Below are 23,461 nucleotides of genomic sequence, written 5' to 3' on the forward strand. Positions count from 1 at the left end.
CCCGAGGCGTACACACGGGAGCTGGTAATTTTCGAAAATTACTTAAACCGGTCCCCGGTGCGCGAGCCTGCCCACCGAGGGACCAGGACGCACCAGGAGTCCGACGGATCTGTAATTAAGCCGCGAACAAAGTATAAACTCTCTGGCATCCAATTAACCAGAAAATCAAGAGGAACTCGTTGACCGGCAATCGTCTGCATGCGAACGATCGAAATTTTGCCCGTCACGCTACCCCAATTTGCCGTGCCGGTTAGGACGATGCAGTAGCGACGGTGAAAAAGAGCGAGAGGTAGCAGGGGACAGGGAGAAGGAAAGGGGGTCCTAGAGGGGTTCACCGTGGGCAAAGTTTCGTCCCGTGGCCACGATCAAGGATCTCGGTTCACGGAGAGGAACCGGACTCGCGTGAATCCGCCCCTGCCACCATCACCACTCTCGTTCAACGCCGGCACCTTCTCCGCTCGTCCTCCACCCGACGACGCTGTCTACCATCCCAAAGCCGAACCAGTCCAGAAATCCCCACTCCGTGGACGCGCACCGCGGCGACGGAAGTGTGGCAACGCTGCAGCTCGCCAGTGTCTCGGTCTTGGCGAGTTACTCGGGGGGGCTCAGGCCGAGTCTACCGAGTTTGTGTCTACCGGCGCGGGTAACCCGAAAGCGAGTGTGCCGAGGATCAAAGTCGCGGGCCTCTAGCCGGCATGCGAGACCGTCTCGCTGCTTGAAGGCCGTACCGGAAAAACGTGATCGAAAGGGAGGACCGGTCGAGGAGGAGTAGGAGGAGGAGGAGGAGAAGAAGAAAAGTTGTTCTTCGTTTTTGTTTTTCTTTTTTTTTTCTTTTTTTTATTTTATTTTATTTTCCGGCGGAGTTTTTTTTACGCTCGTGATTCGAAACGATCTCGTTTACACGGAGGGATCGCGACGTAATAAAGAATCGGCAAGAGGAAAAGAAGGAACGCGCGAAAGGAGAGCTGAAGAGAGAAGAAAAACCGTGAGCCGAACGAACGAGCAGACACACGTTTCGCGCGTTTGTCGTTCGTCACGTCACATCTTGCCCGCCGTGATCACGCGAACGTGCGCGCTTCGGATCTACGTTATATACGCTTTTGTACGACACTTTGCCACCCACGTATACATACATGTATAGACGAACGGCGCGGTAACACGCATCCACGTAACGTCGCTCTGTCCCGGAACGAAAACCGGCGAGAAGAGTTTTAAAGAAAGAATAGAGAAAAAAGGTATATTGTGAACAAACGCGCGACGAATAAACAGTGTAAATGGCGCTCTCGGCACAGAACCAGTCGACGTCATACGTGAACTTGTATTACTCGATCGTCCAACGTGCGGCGACACGCTACTTTAAGGAATATTACAACTCCGGTGAGTACCAGCTAACACGCATCGTCCTGTCTCCGTTCTTTACCATGCTCGAACGCGTGCATCGTTCGCGGGTATCGGTAGAAAATCGTGCAGACGCGACCGTTTTGCCCACCTGTGCGTCGTCCACGTTTTGCCAAAACGACGACGTCATCGCGAGCGCGCGCCGCGATCTACGCGCGGTTTCGAATCTTCCCGCCCTCCCTCCTTTTCCTCGCTCTACGGCTCTCTCTTACACGCGCGCGTATACGCTCCTCCGTACACACATATACCATATATATACATATATATATATATATATACACATTACTCTGCTATTCTCTGCTCCCTCCTGATCCACCGTCTCCCCCACAATGTATACACGCGTGCACACATGTAGCAGCGCGTGTAGGGTACACGCGACAGACAGAGGCTACCCCGGCCGGCACCTACTAGCGGAGAAGTGCTCCTCCAACGCCGATTAAAACACGCCGCTGGCTAGACACGTGCCTGCTACTCTAAACTAGTGTGTGCTCTTTGCTTGAACCACGCTGCTTCGCGCCGCCTCGCGTCGCGTCACGTCGTCACGACGATCGTCTCGTGCAAAACAAGAGAGTGTTCGAAAACGTGTTGTTAGATTCGAGTTAGGTAGAGAAAGGGGGATCGCTAAGGAACGAAAGAAAGCAAAAGAAAGAAGGAGAAGGACCGTGAAGAATCTCGGTATCCGACGATGCGATCGTCTGCTCCGGCGATTTGCAAAACGCGAGAAAGGAAAAAGTGAGAGAAAGAGAGGCGGGGAGGGGATAGGTGGTAGGAGGGATAAGAGAAAGAGAGAGAGAGATAAAGTGGAAGGGAGACAGAGAGGCGAAAGAGCAAACGAGCGAGCAAAAGAGAAAGAGAGAGATCATACTGATCCGCAAAATACGGTCTCGTTACTATCGTCGCCGTTGGGTCATCTAATCGCCTCTGAAATTATCGTCTGGCCAGCGCAGAGTGACGAAACACGCTCTTCTCTCTCTCGGCTCTAAGAGTAAATCAGTTTTTCGAGGGTTACTCGATGATTTTTTCGACGAGATCTCGCGCCTCGCGTTTCTCGGATTAAGTCGTTTTAAAATCGTGGGTCCATTGAATTTTTTTCGTTTCCGATCGGTTTCGAACCGTGCTGTAAGAGTCGGTTTCTGTCAGCCAGCGCTGATCGCTATCCCGTCGTCTGGTCAAGGTGAACGTTGCTGACGGGAGAGGAGGACTCGTGCGATGATCGTGCTGTTCGTGACCGACAGAGAGAACGGCCCTCGTGAGACGTTGGCTGGCGGCAGCTAGCAACGATGATCGGCCGGCTGTGATCGCCGATCGTGGTGCACGTGAATCACCGGTTCTATCCAACTGTCTGGGACGTCGAATCGTGTTTCAACGTTCACCGATCGCGACGATGCGTTTGATCGCAACGGAGTGCATTCGTGTCGGCCACGCGAGACGCGAACCGAATCAGTGACCAGTTGCTTCGACGCCTCGATCGTGTGCCAATAAAGAGGATACGAACGTTACTGATCGTGCCCGAGTCGAGATTTCCTCGCAAACAACCAGTTACCCCGAGTGTTTTCGACCGAACGAAAATCCGCGGTCCGTTCGAATACGCGCGCCGTGCGTCGCCGACACCGCGAAACCTTCAAGGCTGAAACCGAATCCGCTCCGAGAACGAGTTTCGATCCTCGCGAACGGTGCTCGAGTGTTGTTCCATTCAAATATATCCGCGGAGCGCGGTTCTCGTTTGAATTTATAAGCATCGCCGACTCTACGGAACCTTGCGGAGATTGAACGATTCTGAAACGAACTGAAACGCGATTGTTTTCATCTTGTTAGTGTCCCAAAGTCTTTTGACAGGATCGTTGTAAAACAAACCGTGAAACTGATTTCTTCTTTGTACCTGAACGCCGAGTGAACGATGAGAAGAAGATTTTGAACGTTTTCAAAGTGTCTGGAGGAGCGCGTCGCGCACCTGTGCAAAGGAATCTGTTCGCGGCGAAAGTAAAGTGATTCACTTGTTTTCGTTCCACGAAAGCGTCGATTTGTAATCTAGTTTCGTGTAGAAATAAAAGGAAAAGGAAAAAAGGGGGAAAAACGAAGGAGAAAAAGAGAGATGGAGAGAGAGAGAAGAAAGGTATCAGACTGGCAAGAGTGAACGTTATCTCTGCTGTAGGTTTATCGTGATATTCCACTTTGTCGTCGTCATCGTCGTCGTCATCGTCGTCGTCATCGGAAACAGGATCATTTTCGTCGTTTGACATGACGAGGATATCGGCATCGATCGGTGATCTTGGATCGTTATTGGACGGTATAAAGTCAATCGCGACGAATAAAACGATCGATTCTCGTTTAGCCACGCTAACCTGGCTTCCCAACTTGGACCAGCACAACTCCAAATGATCGGTCTGTGGAACTTTGCTTATTTCAGAGGTACTTGTCACCTTCAACTTTTCTCAATCGATTTCTTACCAACACACTTTCTTTCTTTCTTTCCCTTCGTCTGAATTCATACTTTTTTCCCTCGCCGTTGTATCCGAGAAACGCGCCGCTTATCATCAAACTCGCCTCGAACACACAGCATCGACTCGCGCTCCGATTTGCGTACGATCATTAAACGACCGATAACCGACGAACCCTACGCGAGAATAATAATCGCACACTCTACGATCCACCGTTTCGAACAAACAAAACAACGTATCGAGGAGGATGTTGAAAAAAACTGACCGTTTTTTGGGCTCAGCGTTCATCGCTATGGGTGTCATCGATGATCGATGATTAATTCGAATAACACTTTGATTCCGTATATCAACGGATGTTCATTTTTCAATGCATAATTCGCATCGTTAATTCGGCTAAGAATAATAATGTAAAAAGGTATCACGGCCGCCTGTGTCCGACGCGTATCCGCGTCACACTCAATTAATACTATCAACATTAATACTAATGATATTAATATTAATATTTATTTCATTCACCCGGCGAACGTCCGCAGCCCCTCGGTTCGCAGCGAACGTGTTAATGCATACGGCACATTTCAAATGAAACATCCACCTGGATACTATGCAATTAACATTCACGAAAACGACGGCTCTGAATTCGAAATTGCAACGGGATCAGATGCGATTCGTTATCGAAAGTATTTATCTCCACGGCGTTGGTTGTAATCGGTAGCTCATTAACAGCGATACGATCGATGCATGGGCATCGTGTAAAATTTAAAAATCAAATCCTTGGTATATTCGAAAAATCGAAATTCTACAGGTATCGAAATGCAGCGAGTAAAAGAACCTTAATCCCGATCGAATTGAGGATTTTTTCTGCAATTTCTCGTTATTGAAACAAGGCCCTCCCTGTTGAATAGGCCGCGCAATTAGCATCGATCTCTCGGCGAGAGATTCGCGAGGAGAGAAACAGAGACGAGAGTATATTTGGAGAATAAACGTCGACGGGTTTATCGTGTGACTTCTGACGATAAGAGAAGCGAGAGAGCGTTGGTTCGTATCAACGAAGAGGCGGGCGCGGGAACGACTGCTTTCTGTTTCGAGCAGAAAATCTGCGCTCGTTTCGATCGCGCAACTGATCTCCGCTCTGTATTTCGTCGGAGGATGAACGATGGTTCAGAGAACGGCTCGGTATCTTCGATGGGAATAAATCGTTGATTTATCAGCCACGGTACGAGGAGAAGCCGAGTCGTGGATCTCTATCGATTTCCACGATCTCGCTTAACCTTGCCTCGAATCGACGCCAGAAACGACTGTACGAGAGCAATCAGCAGGCTCCCGCTCGTGTTTTCGTTTTCGTACGTCTCTAAGCGGTACCGATAAGCTGTGCTCTTATTCCTTCGGATACAAGGGCGATTCTTGGCTACGTTTCTAGCGGAAGAACCGCGCGCGTCTTAGGAAACGAGAGGATTCGATCGAACGGAATAAAGTCGGCGGCGAATCCTTTCTATCGGAAGACCTTTCACCGATGAGAAACATCGTCAGTAGTTCGCTACCGGATTTTGATAAATTTTCAACGCCTAGCGTGTATCGGCGCGCAGGGGGTTGTTTCGGGGTTGATCATCGGAGGATCGCGAATTTTAGAAAGGCGGAAATTTTCAAACGCGAATCGTTGACGGGAAAGGTAGGCTCGATCTAGCAAAGTGTTAAAAAACGAAGCCTCGACCGGTGGGGAATAACAAAAGACGCGGGACAAAGCGGGGAAAAAAAGCACGCGACGTTTTGGGCTTCGTGAATGCGTACTAGAAGAGGAGGCCGGTGGGCGCGCGAGGGGTCGAACGGTGTTAACATCGCCGGTGCTCGCTCTCTCCTCTCGTTTCTGTCTATTTTTCTGAAAACAAACATTCGATCTGACGAGCTATATAACACCAATGGAATACTAGAGAAGGACCACTCGTTTCTCGAGCACCCTTCGCGCCGCCATCGCGGAAAAGTTATGTTTTTGTTGCGCTCGATTCCTGTTTTTTTCCCTCTCTTTTCCTCACCCCCGCAGTCCAACCCAACCCTCGCGTCCAACGTGCACCTCTCTCTCTCTCCTCTCATCGGGTCCCTTCGACGCTCGATACGAAAATGGGCCGCAGGTATTCCCTCTGACACTCGATAAATAGCGAGGAATGTTTGCTCTTGCAAATGAATGTTTTCCGCGAGCGACGAGTGATTTTAACTCCTGAGTGCGCCTCCTGCCGATACAACCGTTTCTACCCGTCGCGCGTGTTCTCCGTTTCTCCTCCTCGCCCCCATCATCCCCCGTCGAATAACAAAATCCCACCCCTTCCATTCCGTCTAATCCCACAGGATATCCATCGATCGCCTTTGCATCCTTTCCTCGCGCTCGTCGACCATCGCGACCGTACCCTTTCGTAGGATAGAAAAAAAAAAGCCGATGGTAATCGTCGAATTTAAGGAACAAAGTGATTTCTAAACGATTCGCGTTCAGTCTCGTCGGTCGTCTGGAGTTCTAGCGCCTGCACGGGCCTCGCCAATAGGCGGTTATCGCCGGTAAACGACCATTTCTGTTTCTCCTCACGACGCGAAAGTTCAATATGCCGAGTCGCGTGCAGCCGCGGGTATTGTTATCCGCGCACGATTAAATCAGCCGCGTTCACGGAGAATCTTAAGCGACCGATGCTCCGACCAGTCGACGACGACACTGCAAGGACGCGGACGAAACGATCGAACCGACGTCGATGAGGAACTTGAATGAGAATGGGAACAGAAACGTGTCATCTGTTCGATGATAACTTATTGAGCCGCCAATTAGCCGAATCTGTTATGTAACTCCAAGAAATAAAAAATAGAGAAATTGATAAAATATGAAAAATTAAGGTAGTCAAATTTTTACTAATTGCCCTCGTATTGATAAACCTCGTGATTAAGACTTCGGTTCGCAACGAAGGTGTCGCAAAGAATTTCTGAACGATTCCATTTAACCATCAACATTTTTCTCTCCTATTTCGTGGACCATAGGAAAAGACAGTCGTAAAATTTTCCGTCTATAGTTTCCAAGTTGGAATAGCAAGTACTTTTCACGAGCTGAAGACGTCAGGCACGTTTCACGCACGTGGTCCGTCGAACGTAATCGGATAGCCGAGACGTGCTCGATGCATACGCTTAGTATCGATCGTAGATCTTGTCTTGCCTTCATATTTTTCTACTAATCAAAGTAGGTACAAATTAGCGGCTATATTACATTGTAGATAATCGATTGTAATTTATGAATCGAGAAGAATCATGATGGATCAACGTTTTCACGATTCAGGAGTGGCGTTCGATGATAATCCTTTGACGATCCAGGATGCGTGGACTAGATTTTCCCTCGATCGCAACATCCGATATATATTTTTTTTTTATTGTACGCATATCGAGACAGCGCCTTCACTTTTGAGCCCGCGAACCAGCTTTCACTCGCTCAATTAACCGAGCACTTTCGAGAGCAAACAGAACTCTAGTTGCTGGCGATTTTGCGATCACCAGCTGGACAAAGTCCCTCGTAAATTTTGTCATGAGTCTTCCTCCTCTTCTTCTTCTTCTTCTTCTTCTTCTTCTTCTTCGTGTACCTACGCGTCTTGGATTTAATTGGATCCTCGTTAAGACTCGAGAGATGAGACACCCCAATTATCGAAAGGATAGCCAGATTTAAGACTTCTACCCGATTTAGTAGCAGAGAGATTGAATCGTATTATATAGTTTCATAGAGAAGAATTATAGCCACAATCTTCGGGGTAATTCATCGAAAACGGTTAATTAACGTTTCTAGTTAAATTAATTTCTACGATGGTCAGATTTTTTTCCGATGAAACTATTTAACTGGCACTAATTATTAGAGATACGATCGTTTCTGTTATTATACTATTTGCGAATTTAATTGCCAAGCTAGTGAAATCATCCAAAAAGTGAATAACTTGAATTTTGTTCGAAAGCAGATAATTAGAGTATACAAAAGAAGCACAATTTGAAAGTTGAAATCGACCGAAAAAAGGGAAAGTTTCCTTAGAACGTTTATCCGGAATAATTTATATATTTTTCAAAGATTATAATTGAACAAGATACTATGAAGAAAAAAAAAAAGTTTTGCTACTTTCTCGTGCAACTTTACTCGTTTTTTTCTTTCTTAAACTGTTCGCGATTTGAAACGGTAAATGAAACACGTCGGCGATGAATGAAACTCTTGTTTCTGCGAGTACAAAATCGAGATTAAAATTGAATTTTAATAAAGGCAGAATGAGAGGTGGTGAAAGTGAAACGCGAAAGATTACAGACAGTAATTAAATTGTGGCAAAACGGGACCGGTGTAATCGAGCACGATTCTGTGGCAAAGCGACGAAAATTACCGAGAAAAATTTCAATGAGGGAACAGCATGAAATCCCGCGTAAAACCGAACAAATTTCGTCCGAACAATTTATTCGGAATAATGCGTCCGTCGAAAGTTGTAACTGGTTCAAGTGGTACGCACAAGAGGGAAACGTTTAACCTTGCTGTTCAGTTTCAATCTATCCGAATCTAAATTATTTTCATTCTTCGTTACCTAACAGAATTATTTTATTTTCGTATCGAACGAACGAAAATCATTTCGATGAAATCGCCGAGATAAGAAAACAAAGTGTCTACTGATTGCTATTTGATCACTGACATCGTTCACCAGCTTAACAGCTGCATCATCTTGAACAACTGTTCAAATACAACTTTATTCAATTCGATCAAACGCTACAAATTGCATGTATATTCGCTAACATTTGTTTGCACGGCGATTTTTGACTGCTCGGAGGATTGACATTAATTTTCAACGGAGGAGGAATGCCTAAGGCTCTCTGTTTTTAATATCTTTGCTAAAGCAAAATGACTTGTTCGAAGACATAATTGAAAATAACATATTTTCAATGTTCTGAGTATAATAGAACTTGTACCAAGGAGAATTTCACACTGATTAAAGGATCGCTATAGAATATTATGAAGGGTTACAGGAGAATTTCGAGTGTCATATTGATCAGAAGCAACGGCAAAAGTGGCGGAATTCCACGCCTTCTTCGTCGAGCATCCTGTCCTCTATAGTCGTTGCTTGAAAAAAAATGTCGAAATACTTGAAAATCAAATATCCTTTCGAGATATTAACCACCCTTCAAATAATGAATTTCGAATATCAAGGGTGCGAGTAATTGTAGACATTCTAAAATTGACCATAACCACTCGTCACATCGAAACTAATGAATATTCAAAGACGATCGTAGAACACACTAAAGGAGAATTTCGAGTGTCATATTGATCAGAAGCTGCAGCACAGAATATTAACACACAAACTGTCCGTGTAGTAACTCGTCACTGCTACCAGAAAATTAATTCGATGAAATGATTATAAACGAAACGATCAGTATTCTGATTCAGAATTTCAAAAATTAAATCCAGATATTCCTATAGAATTTTCAAATTTTTCAAAGTCCTCTTTGCTACACACAAAATTGAACCCAAAAACGAAACAATGATAACGTAAAATAAAATTCTGAAATTTTGATGATAAAATTTGCCGTGATATAACGATCGAACGAAGAAAAGGTTGAAAATCGTGAAAATTCCCACAGTCGTCCAAAATCCTTGCTGTTCGTCCATACGAACTTTTTTCCGTAGGAAGAATAAAAGAATGACGGTATAATAATGAAAAAAAGGGGAAAAAATATTCCATCGAGTCGCAATGGGCGGACGCGTGGTGTAACGAAGTGCAGGCAGCGTTCGGGGCATTCGAGAATCGACGGGATCGACCTGGCGACTTAAATCTGCAAGCTGCTACGGGAGGAAAAATCTTTAAAAATGCTGTCTGACGAAAAAAGCGCGCATGCGTAACCACGAGCCATTTCCTACTCTCTCTCTTTCTCTTTCGATCTTTCTCCTTCTATCCACCTGTCCCACCCTACCTCTTTCCTTCGCTCTCTCGTTCTCTCTTCGTTTCACTTTGTTACCCCCTCGTTCGTTCCCTTTTCCAACCCCTCTTCTCTGTTCGTTGCCGTTTTCCTTTCCAACCCTCTCTCGTTTCTCTTCGCGCGTTCCACGCCGCCAAAACAAATCGTAAAGACGTCGTCCCCGACCGCGTAATCGTCCAGTCATTTCCGAAAAATCAATGACACTCGTTTGTTCGAGTACGGCAAAGCATCGAACGAATCCTCCGTTAGGATGCTAGGAAAATTTCTTTTACACGGCGTCAAATCGAATTCGAAGATCACTTCTTCTCCTCTCCTCTCTGCTCTTTCCTTTTTTCCTCTTCAACTTCCGCTCGCATCCCTTTGTAAGGCTACGGGACGTGTTCTTCTCTTAAAGGGGTTCAACGATATCGCCCGAGTGGATAAGTCGATTCAACATCGTTTTCTTAAAATTGTGCCAAGTAAATACAGGAGAAATTTTCACGAAAGTATCATTGAAATAGAGACTCGCTGTTTTGGCGGGAAAATTCGTCTACTTTTATACCATCCCAAAAGCGTTCGGAATCTTTTATTTAGATGATGCTAGCAATGAAATTTCGTTGTTGATAATCGAGAGAACCGTTTCCAGGGGGATGAAAAATGCATCCTCGATTCGTTGTTTCGCGTAAGTTAACCGGAACTTCCTTACGGGAAACTTTTCTATCGAATCTTCCGTGGAATCTCACCCCTCGTGCATCGAATTGTGTGTTCAGTGAATTTTCATCGATACTTCTTTCCTCTTCTTTTTTTTTCTATCCTCATTGACAACTGGTTTGCTCGTCGAAGAAAATCGTTTGAATCTTTTCAGAGGATCTCTCCTTTTTTAGTCCTCGGTTCCTCTCGAAATTTCATCGACACAAAAGCTTGCATATTTTTCTCCAACAGTTTCTCAATAATCTCGCTCGTAACGTAGTGCTTTCTAATCGGCCAGCCGCGTGCAGTTCCTCGTCAAAGTCCACTTTGTCTCCGGATGGCAATTATCGCGCCTCTAGCCTTTAGCATTCAATGAACTTGGCTAACGTAACCGTTGTTCCTAACGAAAAGGGCATCGAGGATCGAAAAGGGTCACGTTCAATCGGATGCAGCTGGTAGCCGCGTCCAACATCCGTGTAATTATATCGCGAATTATTCATAAGCCGATTCTTCTAAGCTAGGGCTATCGATTCTGGACCCGGGTACTCGGTACTTCGACCTACGAGTAAAAGCATCTACCGAAGAAAAGAGAAAAGAAATGGTAAAAGAATTCTCACGTTCGTGTTCGTCTTGAATTATCCCGAAGGAACGTCTTCAAAAAAACTCTGTCGTTCCATTATGAAAGAAAAACGTACAGCAAAGAGGAACGAAAGAAGACAGCGTTCGTGCCTGGCCAGAAAAAATAAAGAAAGAAAGAAAAAAATGGAAAAGAGTGCAGATGAAAAATTCACGTCCCGTGAATGCAAAGGAAATCTTTGAACGCGGCTTTCTTGCAATTAGCCATTCCGTTTCTGTCGCCAAGATTTCTTCGCGATCCGTGCAAATCTGTTGACACAAGTGTCTGTTCAACTGTTCCTCGACTCCTCTGTCTATTGTCAAAGCATCCGGTGTGAACGAAACGAGAATCCGTCAATTATACAATCTTCTAAAGAATTAAAGAAGAATTTCGACTAGTATATTAATTACCGAAAGTAAAGGTACTTCAATTAGAAAAATGGAGCAGTGTTTTTGAAACTTTTTTTTTTTCAAGGAAATGCAGTTTGCAAAGGGACTTCGTGAAAATCTTGCGAGATAAGCGATTAGAACTAAGGAATAAGAGAAATAAGAAGAAAAGCATCGTTGATTGCTGAATCGACGATAGAGAATCGTAAACACAAGCAACTTTGATAGCGTTATCAGTTAGTGTTTCATAGAAAGATTAACAGGAAGAATCTTGACAAGAAAATCGTTAACGAAGCTAGTGAAGATTTTTTGAAGTTCGCTTGAAAGTTTCATCAACGTTTCACTGATAAATATTCAGGGTGATCCTGGCAACTGGGTCAGGCTATGCCTCTGTTTCAAGTTAGAAAAAAACGTCATAAAGGAAAATGTTGCACTTCCGTAGTTGCAATTTGCAAAAACAAGAGATATCTCTTTAGGAGAATGCGATAAAGGAAAATTAGAAATTTTTTGAGTTATGCCACTATCATTGGCAAGCAACGATTTGATCGAAACCATAATAAATCACAGGAACGTTTAAAGTTTGTACTCGCGTGACAAATAGTGTCGAAAGATTACGAACGGAACGGTAAAGATGGATTCTCCAATGGAACATCCAATAACAGTCTTCATATTTTCACGCTTACAGGCGGTAAGAGAAGTTTTCAGCACAAAAGCTTCAACAATCTCGTTGAGGAAAAAGCAATCGATTCGGCGAGAGCGTATAAACGCGTGCAACTCGAAAGGAATATCGCGAAAGTGTTCTCCGGATGCGTGGAGGAGGTGATTTTTGCGGTAGATTTCCAGCAATTCGGTCGCTTCTCGCGCGATGTTTCTGCGATGCCGGTTCGCCTCGTTTGTCCAATTCATCCTCGTTAAACCGAGTCGCTTCTATTCGCCGAAAGATCGCGGCCAACTCGAATGCACGACCTTCGAGAAATCGGCCTCGACACCTCCTTCAACCCGATCCTCGCTCGGTACTTCTCGTTTTTACACGGGAATGAAATCCCGAGGGAACGGGTCGCTTCATTAGCGACGATTTCGAATTTACAACACGCGACAATTGCTACTCGATAATTCGATGACCGGCAACAGAGCGGAAAAAATTCTATCGAATTTGTGTCGATTCGTTGCTCTCGCGTTATTAACGCGCGATTCCAGCAGCCCCTTCGCCTTACCAGCCCCTTCTGTTTTTTATCGTTAACCTTCCATGTATCGTTGCAATTTTGAAACAACACATCGTACATTTTCCACGTCCAATCGTGGGAAATTTTTATTTACAATTACGAATTTCATGTAATTCGTCGAAAAATCGAATGAAACGGACCGATGGTTGAATATAAAGGGTTAAAAGGTTGGCGATAAAAATGGGTAGGAAAACAACGATTCATTAGACAGAAAAATGGAAATCAACGTAATGCGTCTCCTTTTTCTCTCATTTTCCTGGCTTTGTTCGAACGGTTCGGAGGGGGGTGCAATTTGCAAAATCAATGAAACGTGGCGAAATATTAATGCACCGCGAGCGTTGTCGCGATTCGCGATCGAAATCTCGTTAAAGAATCATTTGGTTCGCGTTGGTCGCGCGACTGGTAATAATCGGTTTCGGGGAATCGTGCTGGGCGAAAGGGGGATGATTTTCGCGTAGAAAGCATCGGGATAATGGGTCGATGGTGTGGAGACAAATAATCGTTTTATTTCGTGGCAGGCGGACAACGCGTGTTCAGAGGCTCCTGATGCGAACTATTGACTCTCGATGAGCAAACAAGCCGCGATCAACAGCATCTGAAAATTTAATTGGACGAGAAAGAACCCGTCCTATCAGATACTTTAACTTAACAACGTCTTCAATTGATACGGCTCTTTCGGTTATATTTTCTCGTGCGTTTCTGCGGCAAAGTTTTTCAAAATCAAACCTATCGAAACTTGTGTAAATGAAATAGAAAATGAGTCGTTCTTTACGAGGAGACTAATGGCGTGTAACCCGCTTTTCCCGATAATAAAATCAGCAGACCGCGTTCTTTTGTCTACGCGCGAAAGTACCGAGCTTCTCTACTTTCTGCTCGCGGTTCCTGGCACTCAAAATAAAAAATGAGTGAAATCATAAAATAAATATCCGTCTTACAAAATGAATCGCGAGAAGGAATCGGCAATTATTTTCCACGTGTCCAAACGGAAAAACAGGATTCCCTGTCCGGACATCGAATAACGTTTCCTTTTAACGTTGTTTTCATCCATATTTTCTGCAACTTCATTCAAAGGTCACTTCGCGACGCATTCCTCTCACCTGAATCGTCCTCGCTGTCGAAGAGTACCTCTTGTACCGGTGCCGATGGGACAATCGTGGAACAGTACCTGTTGTACGAGGAACCACGTTTTTGCAAGCTATCCCGATGGAAAGAAAATACGAACAATATGGCCCCAGGAATCCCCTGTAATCGTGTTCACGCGTGTGCGTGAATAAAAGGTTTTGGCGTGCAACCGGTTTCACCGGGCGGCCAAGGAATCTCTATGAAATTAAACGTCCTCGATAAAAATATTACCTGTCTTCCGTTGTTTCGCCAATAAATTAGACAACTTTCTACATCATCGAATGAATAAATAAATGAACGTATCGGCTGTTCGTAAATATAGTTAGACGGTAGCGTCTCAATGAATTCCAATTGAAAACTCTTTGAGAATTAAAAGAGATTCGTCCCGATGAACGAGCGTTCGTTTAAGAATATTCTAATAACTTTACAGCTATTTTCATAAAAGAATAAATGATGGCGATACACGATACGTTATCCTTGTTTTAAAAATAAGGGTTGCTGAAGCAACAACGATTGATTATCCTGATACCGTAAAGAGGCACCGAAATAAACCGTTCAAGATAATTATACAATCACCTGTGCTCTCGAACGAACCGATTAATTCCCGTCCAATAATCTGTTTACATTATACAAATTAACGACAATTGATTAACCTCGGAATCGTGTTACGGTACTGCTTCAAAATATGTTTCTCGAAATAATCGAACCGCTGACCGAACGAAACAAACATTATAACGTCGTAATCTGTTCAGCTTATTACGAATTAATAACAATTGATTAAGCTTGCTCGTAATGTTACTTCGAAATTATTTCATAATTTACTAACGTTATATAATTTTTGCCATATCGTTCGATGAAAAGCCTCGTTGGTACCTTTCGTAAGAGGAGGAGAATTATTTTTGCGCAGTCTGGTGCATCGTCGAGACCAGCGAGCGTCGAAGAGAAAGCAAGATAGATACCTCGCGGAATACCGAGCCTCGGATACCGGATATTGTAAACCGACCTTCACCGCGAAATCTGTATATCAACCTTCGACGCGGCCGACGCGAATTGGCGGGAGTGTGCACTCGTTTAAAATTGCACCGCCGCATTCGGCCGGCAATGCCGTGAAAAGCAGATTAAACTTCGCTACTATGTTTCCTCTAACTCGCTTCAACTTGTTTCGCTTAGCTGAAAATTCAGAAAATAAAATCTCTCCCCCTAATGAAATGTTTGATAAACGAACACGCATTGTACAGATTATCGCTTTCTAGAGAACATAATATTTTTGGAACGAGATATCGAAGCGTACCGAACAAGTTATGTAAACCGATGTAACACATTCCGTTTCGATAAAAGCTTTTTAACGAAGACAGACAATTTTTCACCAATGGAAACATAATATCGTTTCGTAAATAAATAATCGATGTGTTTTTCATTCAGAATTTAGTTTCGTTCTTTGTGCACAAAAATTTCAAACAAGACTAATGAGAGATCAACATCGTCATCCGTATTTATCCTTTTCGTATATTTCCCCGTGTTGCAACGGGATAATCGTCGAAAATAACCAGAAAAATTATGCAAACAATATTTTTCCTCGTTTCGATCAGATTGATCGATTCACTCTTCGTTAGAAAAACGATAGCAATTCCAAGAAAAATATTAGAAGTTTGCGAACTGGAAAAACTATCGGTATACAAAATCAATTGGCGCGTTTGTTTTTATCGTATATTTCCATACGATGCAATAAAAATGCTTGAATCTGACCGCGGAATTTGCATAAAAAATATAACAAAGTTTTCCTTCTCGGTTATTCCCCGAATAATTCGAAACGTTTGAACGCATCCGTGTAACCAGTTTCATTAATAACTTGTTTACACAAAATTTCATTTTCACGGAAAATTTATGTTCGGACAAGTTGAGACATCTTTCCCTAAACGGTGGGATGAAATTGCATCCTGTCGCGATTTCCGAAACGCATCGAAAGTAGAAAGAAAAAAAAAAATGAAGCTGGGTTCGTCTGGCGAGTCTCCTTAATACGAATCGTACGACTTGTTTATTGATTACGGGTCGCGAGTGCGAATACACGCACACACGTTTACTTCCGCACGCGTACAGACGTAACACGCAAGTACGTGCACGTTCGTGCAAACTCATTAACGTAATTAATGATACGAGAGACCGTTTCAGTAACAGCCGGCGGAATAAATAAGCGATAATGTTATGTAGATGCAAGCGATCAATCCTGACGTCGCGCGATAAGGAAATAAAAACGTGGTAGCGGGTAAAAAAAAAAAAGAAAAAATGAATCGCAGTCGTGTGCTCCACCACGAAACATCCAAAACTTCTGAATATGAATCTAGGATCGTGTTTGAAAAAAGTGTTACCACTTTTCTCCGCCAGAATAGGTTGAAAAAAAAAGAAGAAAAAAATGTAGAAAGAAATGTTCGACGAACGTTTAAACGTTCCGTCGAGGAAGATGGAACACGCGACGACCATTAATGTCAAATCGGCTGCGATTCTGCGATCGATTCGCGATTAATCCGAACCCTCGCATGCCATCTTTCTTTCCTTCTCTATCTCTGAACGCGAACGAAAGGAATCAATCCGATGCCGTTCGATTGTTACACATGCCTTTTGATACGTCTGCTCGACGAACTGATGCACGTTCCACGATTTATCTGATTTATGGAAGTTCAAACGAAGCTGTAATACCGCTGCTTCGTTTAATTACCAAAGACGAGAAGATTAATTAAATGATCTTGAAAGAGCCCCCGATGTAATCAAGAAGATGCGTCTAACGTTTCTAAAGTAATGAAATTTTTAATCAGAGCACATGGTTTTTCTGTTTTACGTGCCCTGCCAGCGATCTTTTTCTACAACTTGCTAGTCTCGCGTGCTGGTTTCGCGGCTCGCCGATCGTTCACCGTCGTTATTGCAACAATTAACGCTCGCGGTCGAACTGTCCGCGTGGCTGTCGTATCTTTTTTCCGCCTGGAGGTTCAATAACACTTGTCACCGCTGAAACCGTATCGTCCGTGGACGAGCAACAAAAGCGAGCGTTTCTACCGCCGCGAATAGATACGTGCTCTTTCCCTTCGGTTGGGAAACAGCGGAATACAAGGCTCGAAAGAAAGAGATATTAAAGAAAGCGTGGGCTCCGACATATTAATAAACGAACGGGCTAAGATAATCCGTCGATGCGTCAGTGCACCGAGGGAGAAAAACAAAAGGGAGCCTGAAAGAGGCACTCGCGAATATACGGGCAAACGTTGACCGACCGTGGATAAACGAAAGAGTTGGAGTATAAAGAGCGAGGTAATTAATCCGATAAAACGGAGAAACACTTTGTTGTAACGTTGCATAACGCGAATTCCGTAATCACGAGATGCGCCGCCGTTCGTTGTTTTCATCGTAACGCAGCTGGACGTGATAGCAGTGATTGCGAGGGACCGCGTGTCGTCCACGAGCCTCTTAATTATACTTCTGCATTATGCTTGCAATTATTTCCATGTCGATTCGTTCTATACTTTCAAGACTTCTTCGATTTCTTGCTGGTCTAGCTAAGAGAGAAGCTGTTGAACTTGAACTTCATCCTTCGCTTCGATTTCTTTCTTCTCGAGTTTGCTCACCTCGGATAGAAACTCTCTAAGTAAAGCAAGTGTCTTTGTGGTTTTGTGGCGGTGATACCGCGGAGAGATTTTATCCAGGTCCTACCAATGGACACTTGACTTCTCGGTACTGTTTCCTATCAGGTGCGTGAATCAAGCTCGGCTTTTCATTGATACAGTAATCCAACTTTCTGTGATTCTAAATACCAAGATCCGTACCTGTTGAATAGAGTCGCTCGAATCATTTAGACTTCTTTCGTATCCAAAGAGAACAAAGCGAGAGGAGAAGATGGCGGGAAGGTAAGAGGAAGGAAAGAGATAGAAAGCGGACTTTTTTTGACGCGGACAGAAGGGCAGGGAGATTCGACATCGCAGATACACAGTGGAACACTTCATAAATCATTCGCAGGGACGTGTATCCCTGCGTTCATCCGACCTGCATAACAGCCGTTGAACTTGCGAAGCTCGAACCGGACGTATCTGACCATGCGTGACCAGGAACGTGGTCGATCCAACGTGGTAGAAAGCGTACGCCCGGTGAACCGATCCGACACAATGTTTCAAACCGCGCGAATGTTACTTTGGCCGCGAAAGAAACGCGATTAGCTGGCCGTAGATTAAACGCGATACGGTCAGGCTTCGAACGATCGTTCGTCGCCTCGACGAGAAGACACATGACAACCCTGCAACAACCTCTGATTCCCTCTTTTTTCGTTTTGCGAATCGAATCAACCAAATCAGGTTGAAACTTGACGAAGCGAGACCTGCGTTTCCGAGCACTTCTCCCACTTTCGAAAGAATTAACCCAATGGAACCTTTGCTAAAACCTCGAGGACAGATTAGATAATCGATGAAAAATTTCGGTACAAAGGCGTAGATAGTAGGTTCGAGCCTAACGACGAATCCGGTCGATCGGATGCCGAACGATTCCCGTTACCGAACAAAGAATAAAACCGGACGCTTGTTACTTTTCACGAGCACGCATCGATAAAGGTTCGTTCGACTTGTCTGATTGCAGATACTGGCGCGCCCTACGTATTGTACAAGGACAACATGGAGAGACCCCAGGGGCAATGGGGCCCGGGGCCGGGATCTCTCCAGGACGGGGGACTGTATCCGCAGCAACAGCAACAACAGCAACAGCAGGGCTCCTCCTCGTCCGGCAGTCCACAGCAGGCCTGTGGTCCTCCTGTCGAAGGAGAAAGCGGTCCCCCGCCTTCGTTGGCCTCTCCCGTGCCCTCACCGTACCCCTCGGCACCGCCTGAGCCTCAAGCCTTAACCCCACCCGACGACGACATACAATCGAGTCAAGCCACCTCTCAACAACAGCAGCAACAGCAACAACAACAACAGCAGCAGCAACAGCAACAAACGCAACAGCAAGTGCAACAGCAGCAGCAGCAACAACAGCAGCAGCAGCAGCAAGTTCAACAGCAACAGCAGCAGCAGCAACAACAACAACAGACTCAACAACAAGATCATTCGCCTCAACAACAACTAACGCCGCACGAAGTGGACCGTACCGACTGTTTTCCTGGCGCTGGAGAGCTGCAGCAGTATCCACAGCACTATTTCAAAGAGGCCAGGCCCCATCCATCGCCATCCGTACCCCCACACATGCTCACACCGAGTGGTTTCTCCGCGTTACATTATTTAAAACAACCTGGCGTAATGCTTACGTCCCTCGGCCAAGGAGACGGTGGGCCCACATTGGATCCTCATCAATACGCGAGCCCCGGGGCACCGAACATGAGCACCGGTTTGCCGGACATCGTCCAACAGAGCGGCAAGTCGGGAAAAGGAGCGAACAGCGATCTACGTTTGTTCAAGTGTCTGACTTGCGGGAAAGATTTTAAACAGAAGTCGACGCTACTACAACACGAGCGGATCCATACGGACAGTCGGCCATACGGGTGTCCAGAGTGCGGGAAGCGGTTCAGGCAACAATCGCATCTAACGCAGCACCTTCGCATACACGCGAACGAGAAGCCGTACGCTTGCGTTTACTGCGAGCGTACGTTCCGGCAGCGTGCGATCCTCAACCAGCATCTGCGCATCCACTCGGGTGAGAAGCCATACCAATGTCCGGAGTGCGGAAAACACTTCCGTCAGAAGGCGATCCTGAATCAGCACGTCCGCACACACCAAGGCGAGCATTTCTCTCTGCCTCCCAGACTCCCAGAGGGCGTCCACCACAACCACACATGACCCATTCACCGGTTCTTTACTGTTACTATCGCCGCCACACCATCGTCATCTCTCTCATCGTCATCATTTGAGAAAATAGAATATAATACCGTTCGATACTTGTCGCATCATCGTCTTTCATCCATTCGCCATTCGTTTCGTTCGACGATCATCTTTCAGCTAACTAACCAATCATCCCCCTTTTGTTTTTGCGTTCTTTCATCCAGCTAGTTTTTATCTGCTTATCGTCTTCCCTATCCACCGTCCCCTCCTGGTACCCATTGTCGGTTCCCAGCGGACAGACGCGATTCGCGGGTGTTTGTTCGTTTCGAAACGAATCAATCACACGATCGAACGCGCGAATTCGTTGAAAATCGATCGAAACATCGGCCACGTTGGCCGATGGACGCAAGAGTGCTGGTGAGCTGTGAGATATAGCAGCCTCCCTCTCCGATCTCCCGCATCCTCGGTTTAATCTGATCCATCTAATTCTACCGCCCTCTATATCGTTCGATTCGACCACGATACTTAACGCAACTATAATTATCGCATCTACTTTTAACGCCACCTCACTTCCAGCTAACTTCCCTACTAAACGCATCCTATCGCGAAGGTGGAGGAGGTGGATCTCGGACCTGGTTATCCCTAATCGGTCAACGACCGTAAGTCTCGCGTTGCTTCATTAACTTCCCTAGACTTCGCGACTACTATTCGTAAAAGATAAAAAGAGGGTACTTTTGGTGCATTCGTCGCGATTCGTGATTCTTCCAGCCGCTGGGGCGTTGTAGTTAGTCTGTTTAGTGGCCGCGCGTAGTACCGTAGTCCGGGCAACTAACAAAAATATTCCTCCGCTACCAGAGTCCGCCTGGTAGGCCGAGGATGAACAGATTCGTATGTTTGTTGCAGACGTGAGCCCGCATCTGATCTTCAAGAACGGGATGACGCCGACGCTCTGGCCGCAGGACGTGCCGTTCCCGCCTGAGGAGGGAAAAGAGGAAGTTGCATCGACGTTCGGTGACACGGACACCCAGTCGGGAGCATTCAGCCCGGCGCCGGACGCGAATTCCATCCAGTATCCCGCCTACTTCAAGGACCCGAAGGGTGGCAATCACGCGGTCTTCGGTCCCGCTGGAACCGGCAGCTTCGGTGCTCTCCAGTATATCAAGCAACAGGGCGGCACCAAGAGCTGTTTACCGGACGTGATACAACACGGTCGCTCCGCGGGGATGCCGTTGTACGTACGATGTCCGATCTGTCAGAAGGAGTTCAAGCAAAAGTCCACGTTGCTGCAGCACGGTTGCATACACATCGAGTCGAGACCGTATCCCTGCCCGGAGTGTGGTAAAAGGTTCAGGCAACAGTCCCACCTGACCCAACACCTTCGCATACACACGAACGAAAAGCCGTACGGCTGCGTCTACTGCGGACGTAATTTCCGTCAACGCACCATCTTGAATCAACATTTACGTATCCATACCGGCGAGAAACCGTACAAGTGTCAACAGTGCGGCAAAGATTTTCGTCAGAAGGCGATACTGGACCAGCATACGCGCACCCATCAGGGTGACCGACCGTTCTGCTGTCCGATGCCGAATTGTAGGCGGCGTTTCGCCACCGAACCCGAGGTAAAGAAGCACATCGACAACCATATGAACCCGCACGCGGCCAAGGTGCGTAGGAACTCGAGCAGCGATTCGAAACCACCCGGTACACCGGCCGGTCTGGGTCCTGTACCGGTGCCACGAGGTCTCACGCCTACGGTCGTCAAGCCGGAGCTCTATTTCCCGCAATGTTACGCGCCCGCGTTCAATCATCAACCGCCAGTGTCGACGGCGCAGTTCCCGGCTCAGGCGAACGGTGTATCCGTTGCCGGCGAGTTCAAACCACCGACTGGTCTGCCGCCGCAGTGACTAACCGTCCATCCTGCCGCCTACTAGCAAGCAGGAATACCGCTGAGGTTTCAGCGATGCTTCGGTCACGCGTTACAGAGCGACGCGACAGCGGCAGCAGTCGCAGCAGCAGCAGCAGCAACCACGTCCAGTGTCGCGCCGCACCGATGCAGCCAGCAGCCGATCCAGCAACACTACCCGTGACATTTATCGTGCATTTACTAGCCTCTTTCTTTTCGTTTCGCGATTCGCTTACTTTCCTCGTTCCATTGCTTCGCGCAGCCTCGGAACCCCTCACGGCCAGCTAGTACTGAGCTCGACGGTGATCGACCGGCTTCCCATTATTTCCATCAACTTCTATACGCGTCTTTCCGTTTCTACGCTCAAACTGCCTGATCCCTTTTCCTTCGACGAACGTAGACCAACAGTCGCGGAGATCGCCAAAGTACACTTTACGATAAGCAACTGTTTTCTCTGATCACCGATCATCGTTACCTGACGAATACTCTGCTTCACCGGACGCAGCCAACCGAGACCGTGTTCTACCACGGCGTAACACAATGACTATAGATAGTTTAAGCAAGATAGAAAGTAAATCCAGTCGGATATATCCAACGAGCTACGCGACTGTCGAGGGATTCGAGAGGGAAAGAGGAGGGCAAGCTTGGTGCGGCCAAGCCTTTCTCGTCGTTCACCGTCGAGCACATCACCGGCGTCGATTGAGTGAATCAACCAACGAAGAATCTCGTCTATTCCCCTAAAACCTCCCCGATACGTATTTTTTATATATATTAAATGAATTAACGACGTACCTTGTCGCGTTTTTTTTCGTGGATACGCGAATAGCTCGAGAGAGTTCGGTGGTTCAGCGCGCAGGCAGGCCGTCCGAGGTGTCGTTCGTTACACCGCTCATAAATACACATCACTACAGACACACGAAAACACGCATACTCGTATACGCCGTGTTTCGTAAAGACACACGGGGGGGTTAATATTGATGTTCCATCTCGATCAGAACATTGCCCGAATGAAACAAATTTAAAAAAAAAATCTAAACGATTGTGATACGATATTTAACTTGCCTATGTTTAAAGAGACAAAGAAATGGAAAGCAACAGAATGAGAAAGAAGAAGCGGCAAAATGTGAGATACCATGGGAGGAAGATACGTTTGCCTCGATAGAGGAAGGTGAATACACGACCACGAGAGGAATGCCTGTAAATATGTAAAGCCGTTCACTTCGACGAACAAATAAAACGGGGAAAGGTAAAAAAAAAAGAAAGAAAGAAAGAAGAAGAGCACGTTGAAATGGCGCGAAAAAGAAGTGCGTGAGTGCGTGAATGCTTTACGTGTGTGAAAGAAGGAGAGAAAGAGATGCTCGAACGCGGGGGTGGAAGAAGGCCGAACGGAGGATACGAGAGTGGGTAAAGGATCGTTGAAGAGATACACAAGAAAAAAGAAGGCAAAAATTGAAGAAGAAACAGCAAAGAAATAAAAGAAGGTAAAGGAAAAAAAGAAAGAAAGAGTGTGGGAGAAAAATGTGCAAAAGGATGAAGAAGAAGAAGAAGAAGAAGAAGAGAGATTAGGCAGGATTTACGAGGACGGCGTATCCCTCCAGTGTGCTGAGCCATAATTTTTTTTTTTTTGCTTTTTTTTTCTCTCTTCGAGGTACGACAAGTTTTTGACGACGACGCTAGTTGCGCAAAAAGGGGAGGGTACGACTCTTGTATACTATAGTAATATTTGAATGTATATTTATACGACAGGTTATATTATTCTATTAACTATAATGATGATATTTTGAATCGGTTTTAAAATCAGATTGGTGCTGAATTATAACACTAGGTAAGCGACAATGAAAACAAGAAAAAAAAAAAACGAAAGAGGAGGGAACGTGGAAGAAGGCTGAGACACCGTAGAGTAGCGTAAGTAGGGTTTAGTCGATAGAGAGTATAGCTCGAAATAAAAAAAAAACAAAAATGAAACAGTCG

At 45.7% G+C, this 23,461-nt stretch overlaps 2 protein-coding genes across 3 annotated transcripts in view; one reads left to right on the forward strand and one right to left on the reverse strand.

Annotated features, from left to right (window-relative positions):
* The window catches only part of LOC114874617, a 101,466-nt gene that overhangs the window by 54,433 nt on the left and 23,572 nt on the right, over positions 1 to 23,461 (reverse strand). The gene's annotated exons all lie outside the window — the stretch shown is intronic.
* Positions 839 to 22,983, forward strand: LOC114874666 (zinc finger protein 768-like). 2 transcript variants are annotated; one of them, XM_029184163.2, is made up of 3 exons: positions 839 to 1,377; positions 18,413 to 19,543; positions 20,488 to 22,983. In XM_029184163.2, the coding sequence occupies exons 1-3, from the start codon at positions 1,275 to 1,277 to the stop codon at positions 21,489 to 21,491; spliced, it is 2,238 nt and encodes a 745-aa protein (XP_029039996.1). In that variant the 5' UTR covers positions 839 to 1,274; the 3' UTR covers positions 21,492 to 22,983. The 2 variants fall into 2 exon arrangements, with proteins under 2 accessions (XP_029039996.1, XP_046142227.1); XM_046286271.1 differs by having other exon boundaries at positions 18,413 to 19,459.

The sequence above is a fragment of the Osmia bicornis genome, chromosome 6 (assembly GCF_907164935.1).
Source record: "Osmia bicornis bicornis chromosome 6, iOsmBic2.1, whole genome shotgun sequence".
Taxonomy (NCBI): domain Eukaryota; kingdom Metazoa; phylum Arthropoda; class Insecta; order Hymenoptera; family Megachilidae; genus Osmia; species Osmia bicornis.